General features: G+C 40.5%; 1 protein-coding gene across 1 annotated transcript; it reads left to right on the top strand.

Moving 5' to 3' along the window:
* The first annotated feature begins 2,202 nt into the window (after positions 1 to 2,202).
* Positions 2,203 to 18,047, top strand: LOC103181831 (probable tubulin polyglutamylase TTLL1). The gene is made up of 10 exons (XM_007898546.2): positions 2,203 to 2,270; positions 4,677 to 4,813; positions 6,194 to 6,402; positions 7,702 to 7,882; positions 10,285 to 10,419; positions 11,004 to 11,112; positions 12,235 to 12,378; positions 13,074 to 13,160; positions 15,563 to 15,726; positions 17,548 to 18,047. Exons 2-10 carry the CDS (start codon positions 4,701 to 4,703, stop codon positions 17,675 to 17,677), a joined length of 1,272 nt encoding a protein of 423 aa, XP_007896737.1. The 5' UTR covers positions 2,203 to 2,270; positions 4,677 to 4,700; the 3' UTR covers positions 17,678 to 18,047.
* The last annotated feature ends 872 nt before the right edge of the window (positions 18,048 to 18,919 follow it).

Here is an 18,919-nt window from a genome sequence, read left to right as displayed (position 1 = left end):
ATTGGTGTCTCACCAAGCAGAGAGCATGACTGAAAGGAGGTTTCAGAATGTGCGTCTATGACCCCCAAATCACCTTGTGTGAAACCATTTTGTCTTCAAATTTAAGAGTTGTGAAAATTTCTTAAATTCTTGTCAGAATTTGGAAACCGGTTCTTTTTAACAGCTGAACCCGTGCCAAGTTAAGACTGAATTTAAGAATTTTACACAATTTTATACCAATATAATCATTAAAACAAAGTAGATTGACAAGCTAGGTCTGAAGTAGAATTACTAGATAAATACTAAAAACACTGAAAAGGACTCAATTCTAGGGTTATGGAGAAAGAGCAGGTAAATGGGACTGAAAAGATTGCTCTTAAAGGAGCCAGCACAGACCCAAAGGGCTGTACAGCCTTCTTCTGTGTTGTAAATTTCTGTCTGATTCGGTGGTTCCAATTTCAGGTGCTGGAGGTGGCATGTGTTTGGCAACAAGCTGATGGAGCAGCAGCAGAAACTCTCATGCTTATCTTTGCGTTTCAGTAAAGTGCTATAGCTATTTTGTGGAGTCCCGTAGCATATTGATTAGAGCACTCGCCTCGCAAGAGAGACCACCTGGGCAGGGCGAAACGTTAGACAAGTTTCCTTACTCCACATGCCTCTGTTTACCTAGCAGTACGTAGGAACCCAATTGTTAGTTGATTATTGGGTGTAATAATCCCTTCAAAAAAAATAAAAGTAATAAATTGGTCACTCAATCCACGGCTGTTTGTGGGTCACTGCTGGCACACTTTTCCCACAAAATATACAGTCAATTCACTTTACAGTATATTCTGTGAAGCGCTCTGAGACGTTTCAACCATGTGATAAGGCACTATATCAAATGCAAGGATTATTATTATTATAGGCTATTGTTGGCCTGTACAGTCCTTCCCTATCTATTTCGCAATGATACTAGCATCAACAAAATATTGCTAGATCAGACTGCTGTGGAAACCACTCTGCACAAAATGGGGCTTTTTCAATCATAGTGGAAATGGCAGCTGGTATTGAGAACTACTTGGGGAGCAGTAGTATAAACAAATACAACATTCAACAGACATTGAGATTTGTGGTCTCTGATCAATGGTCTGGATCTAATTACACTGCCCTTGCATGTTGAAGGGTGCCAAAAAGATATCAACGTGTTTCATTGTTTGTTGCTTTATATATTGCTGGGAAACAGCAGAGCTACTCTGAAGCTAAAGTGAGCCCAAGAATATTGATGCAATCACAGCTTCACAAATACTAACAGCAGAGGAAAGACTTGCCCTGTTAGATGATTTCTACTGAATAAACAGAGCAACATTTGAGTTGCTTTTGCATGGTGTTTCTTCCAGTACAAAAACAACAGGTGCACTCTCCGTGCCCAGAGTTTGGTAAATGTTCAGTCTGTTGCTACCAAATTTCTTCTACAAATATTTTACTCACTAGACATTGATGAAGTTTACAATTATGTTTGTGGTAGCATGTTTCTTTTACCTCTCATCTTCTCATTTCTCATTGGCTCGAAAACATATTAGGATCTCGCTGCTCAATTGGTAAACCCAATTCTTGGGACTGAAACAGAACTGGAATGGATATGTCAGTCAGCGAAGTAGAATGCTTTCAGAAGCCATTCACAAGTCAAATCATTGCAACACAAATATATATTTTTCATCAGTTGACTATAAATTTAAAATGGGTAGAAATTAGTTCAGGTGTAAAGGAGATATGTCAAAACATTTTTGCTTACGTAAAATAATTATAATCCTTGCATTCGATATAGCGCTTTATCATGTCATTGAGATGTCCCAAAGAGCTTCACAGAATATATTGTAAAGTGGATTGATTGTGTATAATGTGGTGAAACATGGCAGCCATTTGCACACAACAGTATCCTACCAGGGGGGAATTGAGCGCCCACATTTGTTCGTATTGATGATTACCCCCGGAAAGTGACTTGCCAATCGACTAACAACTGGGTTCCTACTTACTGCTACTTAAATAGATGCTAGAAAGGTTATTTTTTCACAAAAAGAAGTCACAGGTAAGAGAGAAATTGTTTTTTTTAGAAGAAAACTAAAGCCATCAGTGTTGCAATGCAAACTGTCCAGTGTTTTAATCAAATGGATGTATGACTCAGACTCACAGCACTGAGAGGCTGGGAGTCCCAGGCTGGGCAGTTCAGTTGCTAAGGAACTGGTGCAGGTGTGAAAGTAAACGCCACAGCCAGTATAAACGGTTTACTGGAAAGGTGCTTGGTCAAACCCCAGGTAAGACTTACAATGGGTGTTTATTGCATTTTTTTGTTGCTACAGCCTATCTAGGATTCAAAGGACTGGGTAAATTGGAGCAAAGAGGCACGGAATTAATGCACAGAGCTCTGTCATTACAACACAAAACCTGCACATTGCATTCGGAATGTTTCTTTGACTATTCCGCCTAACTGTGTCAATGGTGCAGAAGAAAGACACCAGCTTAAGCCCGAAAAGGCACTCCCTTGTCTGTTTAAATCCTGCCTTCCTGAATCCAACCTGTGCAAAAAAATGAAACTCCCAGCGCTGTTCTGCTGAAGATCTTACTGTAGCTCAACAAAGATGCCACATTTAAAGTCATTTAAACCGCTCTGTAGATGTCCTTGTTGCAAAGTTATGTGGGAGAAATTCCACCTGAATCTAGACTTTCCGTCTTTTTTTTTAAAGCTATTTTTCTATTCTTCTTAGAATAACTTACAGAAAACCCATGTCAAAATTAAGTATTGTCCAAAATTTGCTCGCTCTGAAATGCAAAAAACAAGTCTTAAGTCCTTTTAGTTATTTGAACTTCAGCAAGTGAGTGAGATGAAGTGGCAATGTTGGCAGATGGTAAAAATGTAATTTGGATTAGGATAGCCCAGTTGGGCAGTCACATGCCAAAATAATGTAATTTGAATGTAATAGGTAATTTGCTTGTTACCTGTTTTCTCAGATTTAAAATGCTAGTGCAGTGAACAGATATTACACCATAGAAATCGAGAGATTTTATTACAGCAGGAAGAAACCCTAAGAGCCCCTACAGTGCTAGGTTCTCCATGGACCTTTCCGGTCCAGTCCTGTTCCTCTGCTTATCCTTTGTAGAGTTTTATATTTTTGACTTTTGTTTTTTCATTTGAATTCAGTAAATGACATGATTTCATAGCCACTCACAGTAACATACTGAACATTCCAATAACCGTAAAAATGTTTCTTCTAACTTTCCCCTTTAGGCTTCCAATCATAATCTTGAGTTGAAGGCTATTCATAGAATCATAGAATCATAGAATCGTACAGCACAAGAAGAGGCCGTTCGGCCCATCGAGTCTGTACTGGCTCTTTGAAAAGAGCAATGTAGCGTCAATCCCACTCCCCAGCCCTTTCCCCATAAACCTGCAAACCCATCCTCCTCAAATACCCGTCCACCACGTTTTTAAAAGTAGTTATCGAATCGGCCTCGACCACCCTTTCAGGCAATGCGTTCTAGATTCGAACAACTCGCTGTGTGAAAAAAATTCTTCTCACCTCCCCTCTGCTTCTTTTAGAGACTATTTTAAATCTGTGACCTCGAGTCACCGATACACCCACCAGTGGAAACAGTTTTTCCCTTTCTAACCTATTAAATCCCCTCATGATTTTGAAAACCTCTATTAGGTCTCCTCGTAACCTTCTCTGCTCCAATGAGAATAATCCCAGCCTCTCTAGCCTTTCCTCATAATCAAGGTCCCTCATTCCTGGTACGATCCTTGTAAATCTCCTCTGCACCCTTTCCAATGCCTTAACATCCTTCCTATAGTGTGGTGCCCAGAATTGGGCGCAGTATTCTAACTGAGGCCTAACCAGTGTTTTATATAGGTTAATCATAACCTCCTGACTCTTGTACTCTATGCCCTTTTTATAGCTTTATCTACCTGTCCTTCCACCTTCAAGAATTCATTTACTTGTACCCCAGGGTCTCTCCGTTCCTTCACCCCCACTTAAGATTTTACTACCAGCCTATATTGCCTCCCCTCATTCTTTCTTCCAAAATGCATTACCTCGCATTTCTCCACATTGAAATTCATCTGCCATGTGTCTGCCCATTTTACCATTCTGTCTATGTCTTCTTGCAGTTGGCTACTATCCTTCTCACTGTTTACTACCCTATCTAACTTTGTATCGTCCTCAAACTTGCTATACCCAAGTTCAGATCATTTATATATATTAAGAAGAGCAGTGGTGCCAATACCGATCCCTGGGGAACGCCACTGTTCGCTTCTCTCCAGTCAGTAAAGCAACCGTCCACCACAACTCTCTGCTTTTGTCTCCCTGCCAGTTCTGGATCCATGTTACCACTGTCCCTTTTATACCATGGGCTTTTATTTTTCTTACAAGTCTTTTATGTGGCATTTTGTCAAATGCCTTTTGAAAGTCCATATAAACTACATCAACTGCACTACCTTCATCCACTATTGTTGTCAATATCTAAATAGCTATCACTATTTAGCTTCTGGTTATTTTGAACACTTCTGTTAGATCCACTCTCAATACTACAAACAGGAATTTAAGACCCTGAATCCTTTTTGTATTTAAATTGATCAGATGAAAGCAGATTTTCAGTGTATCCTTGGGTTTAGACTATGAATGCAGCATACTAGATTTCTTCGCAGGCACTAACTGGATTTGTAGGACTTTCCATATTTCAGGAAGATCATGGCAGTGAAAGTGAAATGGGTGACAGACATTCACAAGTCAGTGCTTTGGAATAACTTGGAAAAAAGAGGCTGGATTGAGGTATCTGAAAATGAAGACTGGAATTTTTATTGGTGAGTAAATTATTTTACAATAAATACACAGATGTATCTGGCATTATAATTAATAATAATAACTCTTGCATTTGTTATAGCACCTTTCATTTCAAAAGAAGATCTCAAAGAACTTCATCAGATTTTACAATATAGTGACTGTGTATTTTGTAGTCAAACGCAACAGACAATTTGTACACAGCAATATCCCATTTTTTAATCATTTTTTTATTTGAGGGATTGTTGGCCAGGACGCTAAGAGACACTCCATTTCTTTTGAAAGGTGCCATGGGATCTTTAACATCCACCTGAACAGACAGACAGGACCTCGGTTTAATGCCTCATCTGAAGGACAGCATCTCCCAACAATGCAGCGCTTGCCCAGCACTGCATTGGAGTATCAGTCTATGAGAGCTTAAAGCCCCGACACGGGGTTTCGATCTACAATCTTCTGACTCAGAGGCAAGAATGCTACCAACTGAGCCAAGCTGAAATTTATCCAGTGTAGATTAAATAAAGACAATTAATGTAATGTCACTTTTTCTGTTCTTTAAAAACACATGAAATATTCATAGAGATATAGAGCATTCATTATATCTTTCGCAAGAAATCTTTGTAAGGAGCATTATATTTTTCAAGTTAAGGTTTAACACTTCTGTAAAATGTTAATTTTCTTCACTGTGACAAGAACAGTACTCAGCAGATTACAAAAGTAGGCCTGCATGAATTATCTAACAGCCCATTTTACGTTTTGAAAATTGCATTGTAAATATCACTGCAAAATCAAGGCCAGGTGCAAAGTTCAACCTCCTCAACTTTGCCTCAAAATGTGCCTTAACGCAAACACCAAGAGCACACTTTTCTGCACCAATGTGCTTAAGTACTCTGAGATGCACCCTGTGTAAAGGGTGCTACATACGTGCAATATATCTGGTTCTAACCCGAACCAGAGAAATACATTTGAAGCACTTGTTTGTTGTGGATTTACTTTGGATTGAGACATGTAAAATTAATTTCGCATCCCTTGACAGTAGGTAGAGAAGACCTAAACCTCACCAGTCTGGGCTAGATTGAAGGCCACTTGTATTCATTTTCTGTGCTATTTATTTCTCTTAAATAAGGGTTGAATGGATCTTTAATGCGTGCAATTCATGTAAGCAATCGGGTTACAATTGCATAACTTCATTGGATGTATTGTACTGAGGTTCCAGGCATCACCCTAAATCCAAGTAAACCCTAAATCCAAGTAAGCCCTAAATCCAAGCAAACAAAGCTTTGACTACATTTTGCTCTTGCAGGTTTTTTGGTTAACAAGCATATTATCCTTTCGATATATGTAGTACTTGTAAATGGAAATTAAGTTGATTTGATACTTTTTCTGGTTTTACTTGTGCTATGCAGGATGAATATACAGACCATCCGAAGTACCTTCGGTGCTGAAAATGGTATCCGTCTTTCAGATAATCAGAAAGTGAATCATTTTCCCAACCACTATGAGTTGACCAGGAAGGACCTTATGGTTAAGAACATAAAGCGTTATCGTAAAGAGCTTGAGAAGGAGGGAAATCCTTTAGCAGAAAAAGATGAAAAAGGCAGATATATTAGCCTAGGTACCTGTCTTTTACTTCTCACAGCTATTGGGGACATAGTAGTCAAATATTATGTACATGATCTCAATTCACTGAACTCACAGCTTCCTTGTACATCCAAGAAGTGTTGGGGATACAGTGGCAAACTAATATTATGTATTCATGGTTATAATTCACTAAACGTACAATAGTAGTGTACAGATTGTGCTATTTTCTGATTATTACCCTATGTGTTATTCAAAATGAAGGGCATTACATAAATGTAAGTTGTTGTTGAAATCTCATTTTGGAGTTGACCTGAGCATTACAAAGATTTTGGAATTGACCATTTTAATGAATGAAAAGTATCAGTGCATTTTAATGGTATTCCAGAAATTCTCTGAAAGAAAAGCACTGAATGGTTGTGATTGAAAAAGAATGTCTTTTTCATCCTAAAGGGAAGTTCTCCATCTAGTGGTGAGTGAGAACTCATATAATCAAATAATCCCTCCAAAACCAAAAACAATAATAAAATTGGTCATTTTCAATCTATGACTGTTTGTGGGACATTGCTGTGCGCAATTGGCTGCCGCGTTCGCCCACAAATATACAGTCAATTCACTTTACAATGTGTTCTGTGAAGCGCTTTGGGACATCCTCCCAACGTGAAAAGCGCTCTATCAAATGCAAGGATTATTATTATATTATAACTGAATGTGCTCCAAACTAATGTGTAATTTAATAATAATAATAATCCTTGCATTTGATATAGCGCCTTATCACGTCGTCAAAACTTCTCAAAGCGCTTTCAGACATATTGTAAATTGGCTTGACTTTGTGAGCAAAACAAGGCAGCCAATTCAAAACATCAGTGTCCCACAAAAAGTCGTGGATTGTTTGACCAAATTTTTTTTGGAAGGGTTTAATACCCCCGGAAAGCGATCCACTAGTCAACTAACAACTGGGTTCCTACTTATTGCTAGGTAAACAGAGGCGAATAAGGAAACTTGTCTAAAGTATTGCCCTGCTGAGAATTGAACACGGGTCTTCTCTCTCTTGTGATGTGAGTGCGTAACCCACCGGACTCCACAATCTGTTAGTTGTTCTGGCTTTATTAGTTATGCCAAGTCTGGGCCAAAAGGAGCAAGAAGGGAAGATCCTCAGTATTTCTAATAACACTGTACTCGAGTAACAAGTGCAATGACTACTGGAGCCATAATCGCTCATTACCTACAAGTTACATTTTTATTTGAGTCTGCAGCTGCAGTTTACAATAAGCTGAAGTTTACATAAATTGCTCTCATTAAACATCCATTCTGCTCTTTTTTTCTTAAAAAAAAGATTTTGTCCCAGTTACCCTACTGCTGCCGGCAGACTATAACATGTTTGTTGAAGAATTCAGGAAGTACCCATCTAGCACCTGGATTATGAAACCTTGTGGAAAGGCTCAAGGAAGAGGAATCTTTCTCATCAACAAACTCTCCCAGATCAAGAAGTGGTCACGAGATGGCAAAAATGCCAAGTGAGTCTGATTGTTGCAAAATGGGAACAAAAAGAAATGGATTAGTTGATCATGAAATGCCCATGGTTTGTTAATGTAATGAAGTTCTAGATTTGATAGATATGAACATGTTCCCGTTCATGAGCGGTACATACTGCAGGAGGATGAGGAAGGGTAATTAACACTGTTTAATTATAGATGTGGTGGTAGCATCTTTGGAGTAATTGAAAGGAGGTAGCTCCTCTGATATCTCAGTGAGTTAAGGCACTGTCTGTTGCAGCTCTAATTGGAATTGGGGAAGGACACGTTCCTCTGATAAGTAACGGAGAGGTTGGATGAAGGTAGTGCAGTTGGTGTAGTTTATATGGATTGTCAAAAAGGGTTTGATAAAGTGGCACATAGGAGACTTGTAAGCAAAATAGAAAAACCCATGGTATTAAAGGGACAGTGGCAGCATGGATACAGAACTGACTGGGAGACAGAAAGCAGAGTGGTGGTAAATAGTTGTTTTTCTGACTGAAGGAAAGTATGCAGTGGTGTCCTCCAGGATCAGTATTGGGACCACTACTGTTTTTAATGTATATAAATGACCTGGACTTGGGTATAGGGAGTACAATTTGCAAGTTTGCTGATGATACTAAGCTCTGAAAAGTAGTAAACAGTGAGGAGAATAGTAGCAGACTGCAAGAGGACATAGACAGACTGGTAAAATAGGCAGACATGTGGCAGATGGAGGTTAATGTGGAGAAATGCGAAGTGATGCATTGGGAGGAAGATTGAGGAGAGGCAATATAAGCTGATGGTACAATCTTAAAGTGGATGAAGGAACAGAGAGACCTGGGGCTTCATATAAGTAAATCTTTGAAGGTGGCAGGACAGGTAGATAAAGCTGTTACAGGATACCAGGCTTTATAAATTGGGCCATAGGATACAAAAGTCAGGAAGTTATGATGAACCTTTATAAAACTGGTTAGGCCTCAGCTGGAGTACTGTGTTCAGTTCTGGGCCCCACACTTTAGGAAGGATATCAAAGCATTGGAGAGGGTGCAAAGGAAATTTACCAGGATGGTACCAGGAACTTCAGTTATCAGGAGAGGCTAGAGAAGCTAGGATTATTCTCCTTGGATCAGAGGAGGTTAAGAGGAGAATTAATATAAGTTTTCAAAATTATGAAGGGATTTTATAGGGTGAACAAGGAGAAACTATTTGCACTGGTGGGTGAGTCGATGACCCGAGGCCACCGATTTAAATAGTTGTTGAAAGAAACAGAAGGGAGGGGTGAGGAGAAATGTTTTCACACAGTGAGTTGTTTGGATCTGGAATGCATTAACTGAAAGTGTGGTGGAAGCCGATACGAAAACAACTTTTAAGAGAGAAGTAGATAATTATTTGGGGAGGACATGCTTTCAGGGCTATGGGGAGAGAGTGGGGGAGTGGGACTGAATTGGATAGCTCTTTTCAAAGAGCCAGCACAGACACGATGTGCCAAATGACCTCCTTCTGTGCTGTAAAATTCTATGATTCTATGATAACCAGTAGATAAATTCAAAACTAATCTGCAGAAACATTATTTCAGTGAGCGAGTGTCAAATCTATGGAGCAAGCTCCCTAGGACGACAGCAGAAAGTATTTATTAATTGAAATTTGTCAGACTTCTTTCAGAAAATAATATTTTGAGACACATAGGAGTAATTTAAGGCATGACATATGGCAAGAGTAGTACGCTTGGGAGAAACAGGCATCTTTGGACCTATAGTCTTCCAAAGCTTTCCACCACCGGTGGGTTTTCCTCGTTTCTGTTGTAGACAAGTCGATACAGATTGATTGCCATGAATAGTCAACATCTCCATTATTATTGTAGCATGTGACTACCAGGATGGTAGAAGGTGAACTAGGTGGGCCGTGGCCTTTTCCTTCTAGCGATAAGACTCTGTTCATCTTAATTCCTAGGTTCCTATGATTTGAGTTCTGTTACCCTTCAAAATCTTCACTCTCAATTCCCGACCTAAAAGCAACTAATCTCTTTGAACTTGGATTAATTAATTTGGCATGGGAACCTACTTCCAGAATTAATATGATAATAATTCTGGAAATTACAATCTAACTTGTAGAAGAGATAAAGTGAGAATATTTAGAGGAACATCAATGGAATTAAAATACATGTTATTGGAAAATTGTTCAAATTAACACATTTCTTTTAATCATTTCATACAACAGCAATTTATCATTCTGTAAAAATATATGCTTTCGCTAAAAATAATTCTTGTTAAGAACAGTGTTATTGATTGTAAAATCTTACATTAACATATGATAAAAAGGGAATTATTTGTAGAAAAGCATTGTTGCATAGAATCGATGCAACAATCCTAAATGCAGTAATTCTATTTACAATTATTGAAAGACTAATTTGCTTTTTTTTACAGCTTTGTAGCCAGCACCACAAAGGAAAGCTACATCATCTCTCTCTACATAGACAACCCCTTACTCATTGGTGGGAAGAAGTTTGATCTTCGACTGTATGTGCTAGTCACCTCATTTCGCCCTTTGAAGTGTTATATGTAAGTGCAGTGAAGGAAGCTCCTTATATAGAACTCATACACTTCAGAGATGTGTTGGACAAAACACATACATGTCACAAATAATGTTTCTGCAGATTATTTTGCCCACAAATATGCAGTTAATTCACTTTACAGTATATTCTGTGAAACGCTTTGAGACGTCTTGAAGACGTGATAAGGCGCCATATCAAATGCATGTTTTTTTATTATAAAACATAAATCCACATGATATAATCAAAAATATGACTCTTATTTGCACCTTCTGTTATCATTTGGAATCCATATGTTTTTCAAGTACCTTCCATGCTCTTTGTTCTAGGAAATAGACATCCAAGGACCATTCAAGCTTTGGGGAATAGGGCTGGGTTATTTTCTATTGTTGTATCACATTTTTTCTCATACTGTTATGTATTCCCTCCAACGCCATGCTCACTGCCCTCCACTCCCCAGCTCAGTTGCAAATCCTGACTATCCAGTGTCTTGAGGCGTTCTCACGACGTGAAAGGCGCTTTACAAATGTAATTTGTTGTTGTATGGAAAATTAATTTTAATAACATGCTTTTTAACAAAAAATATATTTCCAGGTATAAACTTGGATTTTGCCGTTTCTGCACAGTCAAGTACACTGCAAGTACTAGTGAACTGGACAACATATTTGTGCATCTTACAAATGTAGCCATTCAGAAACATGGGGTAAGGATTGGTGAAAATGCAGCAACATAGACAGTTGTATTCATACCTAATGAGATTTTGATTTACCATTAAAATTGTACTGATGTTGTATGTTGAAGAGGAAGACATGGGTTGGGCCTAGGATTTTCACAGTGAGTTCTTAGATATCTCCACCCAGTCCTTGTCATTGACAATATGGTTGAGATCAGAAAGTCACAAGACAAGGAAATGCATTTCCAAAGTCACCATCCACCATGCTGCCTTGGAGGTTTCCAAACCGTGGAAGTGTTTCAAATTCATCTCTGACTAATTTTCTGCTAATGAATGTGACAAACATCTATGCTGAGAATGGGACCTTTTTTAATTCAATGTGAAATATAGAAAAGGCCAGTTGCAAAAACAGTGTCTTCCTCACTATGTAATACTGTTCCTAAAGTGTTTTGTTTTGATCAATTCAAAACATTGTCCTGCTTTTTTTCTCCCTGAAGGCACTGACAATTCCCAATGAGATACAGTGCAGCTCTCCAGAGTGTCATCCCAGTGGCTATTTTCATCTGCGAGCCCAGACAGTGAGACTATTTGACCATGGAGGGCATCACAGCCAAGCCAGTTCTTACCTGATGTCCACACACTCACAGTGGGGATGAAGTGATGTTACTGGCTGGCGATGAAAAGCAGGAACGCAAGTTGATTTTAGGTCCTGAGTACATGGACACACAGGCTTATTCTCAACCTGGGCTCAGAATAGTTGAAGTCGCACAAACTGGGAATCAAACTTATACGCCATCATATGTCTTAATGCTATACAGAGTGATTTCTTCAGTTACAAAGCCATCAGGGATACCATGTGCTTTCACCCTAAACACAATTTTTTTTACTGAGACACTCAACATTCCATTCCCAAACCAGATATGCTCTCTGTATATACAAAGCACTCCAAGATGCTACCTTGCATGAAGGGCGCTGTATCAGTGCATCTTGTTGTTGAGCGTAAGTGTCAAATTGGGGATGATTAGTGTCACACCATGGTCATTTTTACATGTGATGCACACAGATCGAACAAGTGAATTTAATTCTGAAGTCTTTAGAGGGTGCAGAGAGGTGATAAAAATAGCCCTGTTTCTTTTCTCTGTTTAATAAAAGGATGATTACAATCCCATTCATGGTGAAAAGTGGACTGTGGCGAATTTGCGACTCTACCTGGAGAGCACGCGTGGACAGAGGGTCACTGATAAAGTGTTCGATGAAATTAGTTGGATTATTCTACAATCACTCAAAGCTGTTGCTGTAAGTGAAGCTTGGTTACTTAGTGAATATTCCAGAGGAGGAAATAGCTGCAGAAAACTGCATTGAAAACACAGCCTTTGTCAACTGTCATGTATACATCTTATCACATTATTGTTTGGTACATGGTCCAATAATTTTCAAATGCTTGTTCAAAATTTATCCATAACTTAAACTGTATTCTTGGTTTTTAGTTGAAATGTTCCCAAATGTCCTTTGATTCATTTTCTAAGGAAGCGGATACACTGCTTCCAGTGCATATCTGTTACAGTCGGCAATAGAAAAGGAATTGCACTGTACACAGAAGCAAAACAATAATGATAATTATAATAACAACCCTTGCATTTGATATAGCACTTTATCACGTCATCAAGATGTGACAAAGAAAAAAAAAGAAAAAAGATTTTAAAAAGTGCCAAAAATAAAACATTCAAAAACAAACAAAAAAACGTCTTGTATACTATGATGGTATCTATTTGAAAATTCTTATTTTATTTTCAGGAGAGGTTCTTGAGCCCAGGATTCTAGACTTATTTAAGAAACACTTCAGGTGCTGTGATGGTAGAGTGGCTATTGTGGAAAGATGAGATCAAATAGACCAAAGGGCTATCTTTATCCAAACTTTGCTTGTGAACATGAGCACAGAATGTATTAATAATTCAGGAGTTATTCATGGTATGCCTTTCTTCTTTATTTAGCCGCTGATCAACAATGACAAACACTGCTTTGAATGTTATGGCTATGACATAATCATTGATGACAAGTTGAAGCCCTGGCTCATTGAGGTAAACACCCTAAGTAAGATGGGTATTATTCAATGTTATGACTCTTGCTGTTACCTGCTTAAACTACCATTTTACAATCAGAATACCAAACATTAGCACAGAACGCAAAATCAATACAAAGCTGTCATTTTCATTTAGGGTCTTAATGAGATTTGTCATTTTCTTTGTGAAAAGTGACAATGTGTTCCCATCAAATTAAAGCAAAACATGTTCAATTAGCACAGTATTCAAGTAAAAGGTGCCGGCCAAAGGATTGCAGGGAACAGGGCCATGTCCACAGCTTCCCAGTCATCAAAGCTTTGGACAGAAAGTTGTGGGTTCAAGTTCCATCTTGGGCCTATAAACTCACAGTCTTAGCTGACGCTCCAGGGCAGTGCAGTGCCATCTTTCAGATGAAATATTAAACCAAGGTCCCATCTTTTTCTTCAGGAGGATGGTAGAGATCCCATGAGACTCCCATTGTCCTGACCTACAATCCCCCAGATATTTTCGTCATTTACTTTGTGGCTTTTTGTGGGAACTTGTTATGTGTTATGGCCTACAAACACACAATTTTAGAGAAATTTCCTATTAAGTGCATTACAATACAATAGAACATTCCATTTGTTTAGGACTTTTTGCATCGGGAGGACGTCCCAATGTGCTGGAAAGTCCGGCATTTGGACCCGAGCTGGGGGTTGGGCTTAGGAGGGTGGAAGGCAGGGAGAGTGGCCCGAAGGCTCGGATGGAGAGGAGGGTTTTGAGACATGCCTTGAAGGAGGCAAGGGAGGGAGCGAGGCGAAGGAAATATGGGATGAATTTCCATAAGGTGGGGGCAAAAAGGCTGAAGGTCCGGCCCATATTGAGCTATAGGCGCGATGTCAAGTCCAAGGATTATTATTTACAGCACTGGGACAAGAATATTGGAAGCTTGCAAAAGCTCCTTTTCTCATTTCTTTTCTGCCTCTTGCGAGATTGCAATTCCATGGGTATTGGCTAACATCCTGCATCATATACAAGTGACTGTTCTGTGAAGTTCTCACAGTTAAATAGCCTGCCAACACTCCTGTCTAGGGTAGAAAAACAGAAATCACTGGGAGCACTCAGTAGGTCAGGTAGCATATACGGAGAAAGGAAAGTGAGTCAACGTTTCAGGTCTATGACCCTTCATCAGAACTGGGGCATATTGGGAGGGAAAGGCTTTTAAGGGCTAACAATGAAGGGGGAGGCAGGGCAAGGAAGACAAAGGATAAAATGGGGTAGAGGTCAGGGGATAATGGGTTAAAGAGGTATTAATGATACAGAACAAGGTGGGGGATTGCAACAAAGCAGGGGAATAGAGGTGTAAATCCTGCAGAACATAAGGGAATGGGGGGAGAAAGAACTTGGAACACAACAGGCAGACCAGAGGGAGAAAAGGTGTGTTTGGGATCTAGATGATGTGGTAATGGTCACAGAAGAAGGGGAGGGGGAAAGTGAGCTGTTATGGTCTGAAATTGTTGAAATTAATATTGAGGCCAGAGAGCTGTAAGGTCCCTAGCAGATAAATGAGTTGTTGTTCCTGGAGCTTGGGCTGTGGCTCATTGAAACAGCGTAGGAGACCATGGATGGAGACGTCAGAGTGCGAGTGGGAGGGAGAGTTGAAATGGCAAGAAACTGGAAGATCAGGGTTGTGGTTGCAGACAGAATGAAGGTGTTCAGCAAATTAATCACCCAATCTGCGTTTCGTTTCTCCAGTGTAGAGGAGACCACATTCTGAGCAGCGAATGCAGTAAACGACATTGGTGGTAGTACACGTGAATCACTGTGTCACTTGAAATCTGTTTTTGGGGTCCTGGACATAGGAGGAGGTGAAAGGGCAGGTATTGCATCTCCTGTGCTGGCATGGAAAGGTGCCGGGGGAGCACAGGAACTGTTGATAGTGATGAAGGAATGAACCAGGGAGTCACGGAGGGAACGGTCCCTTCGGATTGCTGACAGGGGAGGGAAGGGAAAGATGTTTAGTGGTTGGGTCACGCTGGAGGTGCTGGCTATGGCAGAGAATTATTTTTTGGATGTTGAGGCTGGTGGGGTGGAAAGTGAGGACCAGAGGTGCTCTATCAAGGGTTCTGAGAGGGGGAAGAGGAAGAGGCTCCTGTCTAGGGTTACTCTTTCAGTGCCTGCAGACTATACAACAACCTGGATTTATATAGTGACCTTCACATCTCAAAGTACTTCACAGCGATCGGTTGGACACAGAGCAGGAGAGAGAGGAAAATATAGGTTACCATAGGTGCAGTCAGAGATAGATTTAACTGCTCTAGCATAAGAGGAGAAATCAGGGTAATATTGTGGGGGGTATAGGTGGGAAAGGAGAAAATCTCGACAAATAGCAAGTAGTTTCCATCCATATAAAGTTTCTTTGTTCTTTCCCCCCCATGCAGGTTAATGCTTCACCTTCATTGTCATCCAGCACAGCTAATGACCGAGTAATGAAGTACAATCTTATCAATGATACGTTGAATATTGTTGTGCCTTTCGGTGAAATCCCAGATTGCAAATGCAACAGAAATCCCCCCAAAGAGGCTTTCGGGAATTATGAGCTCCTGTAAGTTCATCACAAAATCATAATTTTGTGTTTCACGTGTAAATATTAATAAAGTAGTAATTGTCTTTTTTTTCAAATTCTTATGTTTGAAACACAGAATGGTGCAGCTGAGTTCCCCATGCACATATATTTGAACTGAAGGTTATATATTTACCCTCCGCTAAGATGTAACTGTAAGAACTAAATGTTTGATGAATTATAGCGCAGCCTCTGTCAGACGAGGTCAGGTTGCTCAATGACTTCCTGACTCAACAAGGAGTCGGATGTGAACTGTACTGTAAATTGACCAACTTACAGTCAAGTTAATTTTGCTAAACCGTCTGTCTTCAAATCGTGATCAAAAATATGTTTCATTATGTTATTGAGAACTGCAGATGTTGAACTAGATGAAACTGAGCAGTGAACTAATGGAATTAATCCCAGTCAGTCGTCACATAGTCCACATCATGTTAAGTCTGTACCTTGCACAGAGTAAAAGAGAAATACCAAATATTTATCAAAACCTTTGTTCTCCTCCGCAGAAAATGTGAACTAAAGTATTCTGCTACTGCTTATGTGATGAATCAAATACCTCTTGGCAAAATAGCTCCCGCAAAGTTACTTTTGAACAAAGTATAAAATGCATAAAGTATTCTTTCCATGAAGAGTACTCATTCACAGTTGAGGTTTACCTTCAGGGGGGGAGCTGGAAATGGATCAATACAGTGGATTGGCCGAATGACCCTTTCTCCCTGCTACGTGCTTACTTTTAGAATCTGACAAATTATTGTGTTGTTCCTAACCAATTGCCTCTGGGTTATCAATAGAGTTTTGTGCAAAAAATCTTTTGGCAAAGTCCAATTATCTGACACTCCTGGCCTGCTGCTTAGTTTTGATCTTCAATGGGGAACATGATGGGGAACAGTTGGAAGTGAATCAGTGGATGTAACCTGATTCTCTGCCTTAAAAAGGTGGTTATAGCTAACCTTGAAGTTTTTTTTATTAATGTAATATTGTAATGAATTCCAGCACAATCTGTGTATTTGATAAATACTAAAGAAGGATCAGAAGATATTTTAATTCCTGTATGATCTGAATGAATACTGCAGCTGGGGATAGGGCAGAATTGAGATAAGTCTGAGTCATTCAGGCTGCCTGCGCACGGTTAAACAAGAAAATTAATGGGGATATGCTTTTGAATCAGATTACACTCCTCTACAGATCATAAAGAATGCAGTCGTTTCTTGCAACAAACCAATATCAAAATACACTGATTAAATCAAACAGGAAAATTTGTACAATTTGGACTGCAATTTTATGAGTTATTAAACTATAAAATCTGCAACCAATTCCTAAGGATTCAGATGGAATGCAGAACCAACAGACATCCCTAACAACAACAACAAAATTACATTTGCATCGCAGCTTTCATGTCAGGAGGACTTCCCAAAGCGCTGGACAGTCACTGTTTCAGACCCAAGCTGGGGATTGGGATTGGAGAGGTGGAGGGTGGGGGGCAAGGAGGGTGATCGAAAGCACAGTTGAAGAGGAGGGTCTTGAGCTGGGTCTTGACGGAGGGAAGGAAGGGGGCAATGCGGAGGGACTGTGGAATGGAGTTCCAGAGGGTGGGGGCAGAGTGCCTGAAGGCCACTCACTTCAGAGTAACACTCTCCTAATTTCCATTCTTATTTTCCATTCATGGGAGGTGTAGGTTGCTTGATATCACTTTGCAAAATACATTTCATACCGAAAAAAAAATCTAATCCTCAATGGAACAATTGGCTGTTATTAAACTTCAAAGAGGTGAATTTGTTATTCCTTGCTTTTATTCTGCTGTCCCAGTTATGATGAAGAGCTGGCAATGAATGAAGGAGCTGACAGAGACCTGAAGAAACGCTTGGGTCAGTTCTTTGGCTCAAAAGGTGGACGAACAAAGGATTCTGGAAGACCCACCGCAACAACTTGGAAGTGATTAAGAAAACTAAAGGAGGCGCTTCAATGTTGGCATTGAACTTAAAGCTACAGATATCTCTGATATCGAGATAACAACTATTCAAAATCAGTGCCAAAACGTTATTTAATGGGTAGCTACTTCTTGAATGCTTTATACGTGTAAATTAAATGGCTAGTGTTAGAATGTACATCATTCCCTTGAAAACTGTTAAGGTGAGATACATCAGGAAGTTCTGCAGTTGTACAGTTTACCTCTGGTGGCCGGTCCATTATAAACTAACCTCTGTATAAATCTGTTAAGTAAATATGGTGTTTGACTATGTCCTAATCGATGTTCAATAATTAAGAATAAAAAGATTTATTTCATAGATGGGAAATCACATCTAATGAAGCTGAGGTCAAATGTCAAGCATTTTCTTGCAGTACCAGCAAATAACTGATAGTTATTGCAGTTAAAAAGAAAATTTCAACCTCCCTTTTGCCCCTCAATAAGATTCCCAGAGCGTCTCCGTTTTTCACATTTATCAAAATTAGTTTCCCCCTACAATTTCTGCTGTGAAAAGCTTCAACACTGAAGCATACAAAATCACGGGACAATTTTCAAAATGACCATGGGTTATGGTGAGGGTGTTGAGGTGGGGGGGGCTGTGCCGGGTTGTGGTGAGGGTGTTGAGGTGGGGGGGGGCTGTGCTGGGTTGGGGTGAGGGTGTTGAGGTGGGGGGGGCTGTGCTGGGTCGGGGTGTGGGGGGATTGGGTGGGAGGGGTGTTGTGCTGTGTTAGGGTGAAGGGGGTTGGGGGGGGTTCTGTACTGGGTTGGGGTGAGGGGGCTTGGTGTCTGGGGGGCTGTGCTGGGTTGGGGTAAGGGGGTTTTGGGTGGGGTCACTGTGCTGCGATGGGGTGAGGGGGTTTGGCGTGGGGGATGGCTGTGCTGGGTTGGGGTGTGGGGGGCTGGGGGGCAGCTGTGCTGGGGGGGTGGGGTGACGGGGGTTGGGGTGGGTGTTGGGGATGGGGTGGGGGTTGTGCTGGGGTGGTGGCATTTGTGGTGGGGTCATTTGGAGTGGGGGGAGGCTGTGCTGGGGTGGGTGGTGGGATTGGGGTGGGGGGTTACTGTGCTGTGGTGGGGTTCTGGGGGGGGGGCTGTGCTGGCTTGGGCTGGGTGTGGGTGTGGGGGGGCTGTGCTGGGTTGGGGTGGGGGGGGTCTGTGCTGGGGTGAGGGGTGTTGGGGGGGGCTGTGCTTGGGTGAGGGGTGTTGGGGTGGGGC

The sequence above is a fragment of the Callorhinchus milii genome, unplaced genomic scaffold (genome assembly GCF_018977255.1).
Source record: "Callorhinchus milii isolate IMCB2004 unplaced genomic scaffold, IMCB_Cmil_1.0 Scaffold5, whole genome shotgun sequence".
Classification (NCBI taxonomy): Eukaryota; Metazoa; Chordata; class Chondrichthyes; order Chimaeriformes; family Callorhinchidae; genus Callorhinchus; species Callorhinchus milii.
This window is presented reverse-complemented; position numbering and strand designations above follow the sequence as displayed.

Coding starts and splice junctions, on each gene's coding strand:
- LOC103181831 (XM_007898546.2), top strand. CDS start 4,701: ATGGCAGTGAAAGTGAAATGGGTGACAGACATTCACAAGTCAGTGCTT. Junction 4,814..6,193: donor GAAGACTGGAATTTTTATTG/GTGAGTAAATTA, acceptor TGTGCTATGCAG/GATGAATATACAGACCATCC. Junction 15,727..17,547: donor TTCGGGAATTATGAGCTCCT/GTAAGTTCATCA, acceptor CTGCTGTCCCAG/TTATGATGAAGAGCTGGCAA.